General features: G+C 45.4%; 1 protein-coding gene across 1 annotated transcript; it reads right to left on the bottom strand.

The window, feature by feature from the left end:
• Positions 1 to 3,673: 3,673 nt before the first annotated feature.
• LOC110305192 (C-C motif chemokine 2) lies at positions 3,674 to 5,273 on the bottom strand. Its single transcript, XM_021177014.3, has 3 exons — positions 5,136 to 5,273; positions 4,296 to 4,413; positions 3,674 to 3,972 (listed from the first exon to the last, which is right to left on the bottom strand). Exons 1-3 carry the CDS (start codon positions 5,209 to 5,211, stop codon positions 3,723 to 3,725), a joined length of 444 nt encoding a protein of 147 aa, XP_021032673.1. The 5' UTR covers positions 5,212 to 5,273; the 3' UTR covers positions 3,674 to 3,722.
• Between the last annotated feature and the right edge of the window lie 370 nt (positions 5,274 to 5,643).

Below are 5,643 nucleotides of genomic sequence, written 5' to 3' on the forward strand. Positions count from 1 at the left end.
ACTCACATGAAGACAGACAGACACACAATTAAAAAAAAAATTAAACAATTTAAAAACTCTATTTATTTGCTTATTACTTGTGTGTGTGTGTGTGTGTGTGTGTGTGTGTGCGCGCGCGCGCACACACACACACACACACACACACACACACACACACACACACACACATGCCAAGGCTTATGGTTGGAGGTCAGAGATCAACTTGTAGGAATCAATTCTTTCTTTCTACCATTTGGGTCTCAGGGTTGAACTGAGGTTGTAAGTCCTGGTGACAAATGCCTTTATCTACTGAATCATCTGGCTTGCCTGTGTGCTCTCATTTTATAAGGAACTCAGGCATATTAGCACAGTGTATTAGCTAGGGTTCTCTCCATGTGTTATTATATATTAGTTATATACCCACACATGTATATATGTGTATATATACATGAGCATCTATAGGTGTGTGTGTGTGTGTGTGTATAAAATTATAAAAGATAGTTGATTATACTGAGTTTCATAACTATTCACTGCGTAATTCCCCAGTGAACATCTGGAAAGTCAGCAATCTAGTAGCTTTTCAGTCCATGAAGCTGGGTACCTCAGGAAAACAGGGGCCAATGACCCAACTCCAGTCTGAGGCTGCAGGCCTGCAAGCTCCTTGGACAGTCTCTGGCGTGAGATTCTGTTGAAAGTCTGGAGAGGGTGGAGTCTAGGTCCACTGGAGTGGAGCTTGCGCATGCCGTTCGCTTGTTTTGCTTCTACTTCTCTTCTGTCTGGACCCCTGGCTAGTTGGATGCGGCCACCATGTTAGGGTAGGTCTCTGCTCTAGCTGCTGACTCATGTTACAGACCCATATCTGCACTTACATAGGCAAAACCAGAAGTATTCTTTGCCCTAAGCATCAATCACTCACACCACATAGACAATCAAGATAAACCACAATGTGCAGGCCGCTTAGAAAGCACCTGTGGTACAAAGTAAGAGCTTTATCTATACAGATGACATCCATGCTGGTATTAGGCTGTCTTCTCAGCAATCCAGACTGTGCCCAGCTACTGAGTATAAACCTTGCCTGCTCCCGAGGCATGCAGTCTGAAGGGCAGCTCTGTTTCTTCTCAAGTGCCACTGCACTAACCTAACACCTGGAATCTGTGCTAGAAACTTGATGTGCCAGAGTCGGGGATACCCAGGGAGATATCTAGGGAGATGGACCCCCCACTCACTTAGAGGAGAAGGGAAGGGGGGATGGGGAGAAGGATTGTGGGAGCAAGTTCTTTAAGGGACTGTAGCTAGATTGCCTCAGTGTAGACTTGTAGCTTTAACAATTCAATGTATGCTGATGTATTTGTCTGTTTTAAGCCATTAGGTTTATGGTGGTTTGTTAGTGGCAATCGGGGACTAATAGGAAGAAGTGTGGTACCTGGGGGTAGGGCGCTGTTGCAATAAATCATAGAAATGGCTTTTGAATTGAGCAATAAGCACAGGCTGGAAGCCTGAGAATTATGGGAAAGGATGAGACATTCTGGAAGAGTGTTGGCATCAACGGGAAAATGAGTGTATCCAACTTGGCCTCCTCAGGTGCCTGAGCACTGCCAGGGCTTTTGCTCAGCCCCATTGTGGCTCCATTGTGCAAGGATGGAGGAACTCAGGCTTACTTCGAGAAAAAGAAACCTAGTCAGTATTTCCCAAGAGTAAGCAGATAGGACTTACAGATGAGTGGGGACAGGCTGTCTGCAGGGTGAAGTATTTGTGCCCCACTTCCTTTCTTTCTCCTCCTGCCAGGTCCTTTGCAGCCGGTCAGCCTGGCATCAGAGGCCCCCTGTTCTATAAGCTGCAAAGCAGAGATCAACTCATTTCTAATTTATTTCCTCTTTGCCTCTTTGCATCCACTATGATTTTAAGATTTCTTTTCTGACTGTAACCAGCACCGAGGACCACTGGACCTGGAATGTAGGGTCAGTGAATTCGTCACACAGCTATGTACAAATTGTTTGCTGTCTGATGTAACGGGCCCTTGGAGCTCTGAAGGAAAACCCCAGCTTCAGCCAAAAGGTCTGGTCTGGCTCAGGAATGCTCTAACAGAGCAGCAGCAATGGAAACTTTCCAGGAGACATGCTTCTAAATCAGGAAGGAAAACGTTGGGCCCTATTGATCTCTGCAACACCTCCCCTCCCACACTGAATTGATAGATACCACTTGCTTGCTCCTAAGTGACTGAGTCAGCATCAGCTCCTGTCCTGCCTGCAAGCCAGAGGTCTCCGCAGCACCTCGTGTTGCCAAAGAGGGTGTGAGGTCTAGCTTGACAATCTTTTCTCCCCACTAGATGGAGAGGGTGAGCACCATGGGAGTTTATATTTTAGAGAAAGATGCCCAATCACCTTGGCGGAGAGGCTATCTGTGTGTTCCTGTGGTCCAAATGCCCCCCATGCCACAGACCTCAGATGGACATTTAGAGAGAGAACATCTATCCATTTGAGTGGACAACCTAGGTTCCTCTGTGTGGAGTCAGGGTGCTGATGGAAAGAAATACTCTCAGGTTTCAGAGACATTGCCTCATTAACAATCTCTGGAAAGGTTCGTACATTTAGCCATCTCCCACAGTCCAGAACATTGTTCTCTTGGACCCAATATCCAGCCCTCATCTCATGATGAGCCACAACCAATCACTTGTCTCCACTTCTTTCTGTCTGTCTGAAGTCATCAGGATGTATTTTTCTGAAGCTCACCTCTGAGCCTCTGAATGAAACACGTCCCTCCCTCTTTATTGGACCGGAGAGTTTCAACTTATCCTTTAAACTATAGGTCCGAGGGAATACCATGTTCTCACCTTCCTATTCCAAACCCTGTAGTCAGCTTACTCTTGAAAAATCCCCATCTCTTGATATACATGCAGCTCCATCGGATGGTTTCCCTCGCTCTTCCCCGTTTAATGTACACACCATTTTCATTTCTATTTTTGGATAATTTCCCCCACCTACCAGTTTTCCTTAATGCTTTTGTGGTTTTTTTTTTCCTATAAAACTAACCATTATCAAGGATAAGTTCATGTCTTCCTCTCTCTAGGAAGCATTAGCATAACCTTCTTATAGAAGATGGTTAAGTCGCCCGTCTGTTCTCCACTGCCTGAACTACCTATGCAGTTAGAGAATTATAATTGCAGAGCTTCAGATGGAACTGATGTATCCCAGTTAAAGGGCAACTGGGACATGTGACTGGGAAGGACTGGGGCTTTTGTTGAGCATGTATCTGAGAAGCAATGCTGGGGACCGGAACAATGATAGTAGCATCCCTGACTGGGCTCTGTCTTGAAGAGTCTATGACACTCAGATGAGACCATTCAATACAAAAGAGTGGGCCATTCACTCTCCTGTTCCCCCACAATATGTATCCCAACCTGTGTTGCCCTCCAAGCTTATATACTCTCAGCTTTGCAATTTCCCTCAAGAAAACACTCAAAGTCAGACTGGTGTACAAAAATAATATATTTCTTTTAATAATAAGGAATATCCATAATAATATTTTAAACAATACCTTGGAATCTCAAACACAAAGTTTACCCATTCATCTTTACAAAATTCATCTCTCATACATTGACAGTGTTGAATCTGGATTCACAGAGAGGGAAAAATGGATCCACACCTTGCATTTAAGAAATTTTTAGTATTCATGAAAGGGAATACCATAACATCAATAAGTTAAATAAGTTTAATATTAATTAAGGCATCGCAGTCCAAGTCACACTAGTTCACTGTCACACTGGTCACTCCTACAGAAGTGCTTGAGGTGATTGTGGAAAAGGTAGTGGATACATTAGCTTCAGATTTACGGGCCAACTTCACATTCAAAGGTGCTGAAGACCTTAGGGCAGATGTTTTAAATAAAGTTGTAGGTTCTGATCTCATTTGGTTCCGGTCTAGGTTTTTAATGTATGTCTGGACCCATTCCTTCTTGGGGTCAGCACAGACCTCTCTCTTGAGCTTGGTGACAAAACTGTGGAAAGAGAAAAGACACTGTTAGATGAAGTTCAATCTGCTATACACGGAGGGGCTGTGTAGAGATCAGTGGGGAGGGCAGGTAGAAAAGGGGACTCAAAGTGACGTGCTTCTCCTGCAGGTTTTCTAAGAGAAGCTTGTGGAATAGAAAGGGCCTGAACAGCAGCCATAGAGACAATGCTGTTGAGAACTGCCTTTGCCTTCTTGGCCTTGGTTTCCCCATTGGATCTGAGTGTGTGACTGACTATAAGTGTATGAGGACCATCCCTTGCTCTTGAGGAGAAACCTTTGGACCAGGGAGGGCTGGGGTATGTAACTCACACTACAGCTTCTTTGGGACACCGGCTGCTGGTGATCCTCTTGTAGCTCTCCAACCTACTCATTGGGATCATCTTGCTGGTGAATGAGTAGCAGCAGGTGAGTGGGGCGTTAACTGCATCTGGAGAGTAAAAGAGAAGCACATTAGGACAGGAAAGATGCTTCTGACCTTAGAGAAGAAAAGGACCACGAGGAGAAGGCAGTTTCAGCAGGATGGGATATAAATGCCAATACATCAGATCTGGGATGTGATCTTTGACACAGACTCAGTTATTTGCAGCTTAAAGTAGGCTCACAGTCTTGGGTAGAGGGATGCCATTAAAACTATGTGACTCTGGGGACTGTCATTTGGGGAAGTTAGGAGTCAAATTACTATGACCTGAGAAGATTACCTGAGTACATTACTGTAGGCTGCCAAAAAAAAAAATCTAATCATGAGTATCTCTGATCCCAACCAGCTCTGTGAAGCTGCTATCTCTGGAAGCAGTGCTGGGTGAAACACAGCTCAGATCCTGGGTCTCTTTCCCTTTCTCCTCTATCTGGAAAAAGGCACCAACCCAAGCCTCTGTTTGATCACTCAGGTTCCCAAATACTGAGGGAAGTAACTGGAACAGGAACTATATGAAGGTGTGATTCCAAATTTAGATCTAACAATTAAAATTCTAGTTGCTTTCCAGAAGCAACCGTGTAATTGGGTTGGCTCTTTGTCCTTCCTTCTTTATGTTCCTTACCTTGGTTAAAAAAAAAAAAAGTATCTGACCATGTGAGACTATGCTATCACAATCCATGACAATTCAAAAATGGGGTGATACGCTGGGAAGGGAAGGGAGCTGGGGGTCTCACCTGGCTGAGCCAGCACGTGGATGCTCCAGCCGGCAACTGTGAACAGCAGGCCCAGAAGCGTGGCAGGGACCTGCATGGTGGTGGAGGAAGAGAGAGCTGGCTTCAGTGAGAGTTGGCTGGTGCTGGGCTGGCCTTCCTCCCGTCTGTCTCTCTGTACTTCTGGCTGCTCTGAGGCCGCCTTTTATTGTAAGCCAGGGGGGTGGAGTCAGGCAGAGCGCTTGGTGCCAAGGAGTAGCATCACCCTGGATAAGTGATGGAAAGTGGAAGTTGAATCCGCTGAGTAAGTGCAGAGCCCTCAGATGTTTCCAGGAAGTGGAAGAGAGAAACTGTGGGTTGGAATTTGGTATTTTTCTAGCCACCCCTGGGAGCAAATGAAGCTGCGCAGGGAGGGGGGTGGGGAAAGAGGGAAGAATTGGCAGTAATTGTACTACTGTGACCACAAGTGTGAATGGAGTGGCTCTGCTTTCACTGAAATAAAAGGAAGTGACCAAGGAACCTAACGTCCTTA

This window comes from Mus caroli, unplaced genomic scaffold (genome assembly GCF_978045245.1).
Source record: "Mus caroli unplaced genomic scaffold, Mus_caroli_1 scaffold_13, whole genome shotgun sequence".
In the NCBI taxonomy this organism is placed as follows: Eukaryota; Metazoa; Chordata; class Mammalia; order Rodentia; family Muridae; genus Mus; species Mus caroli.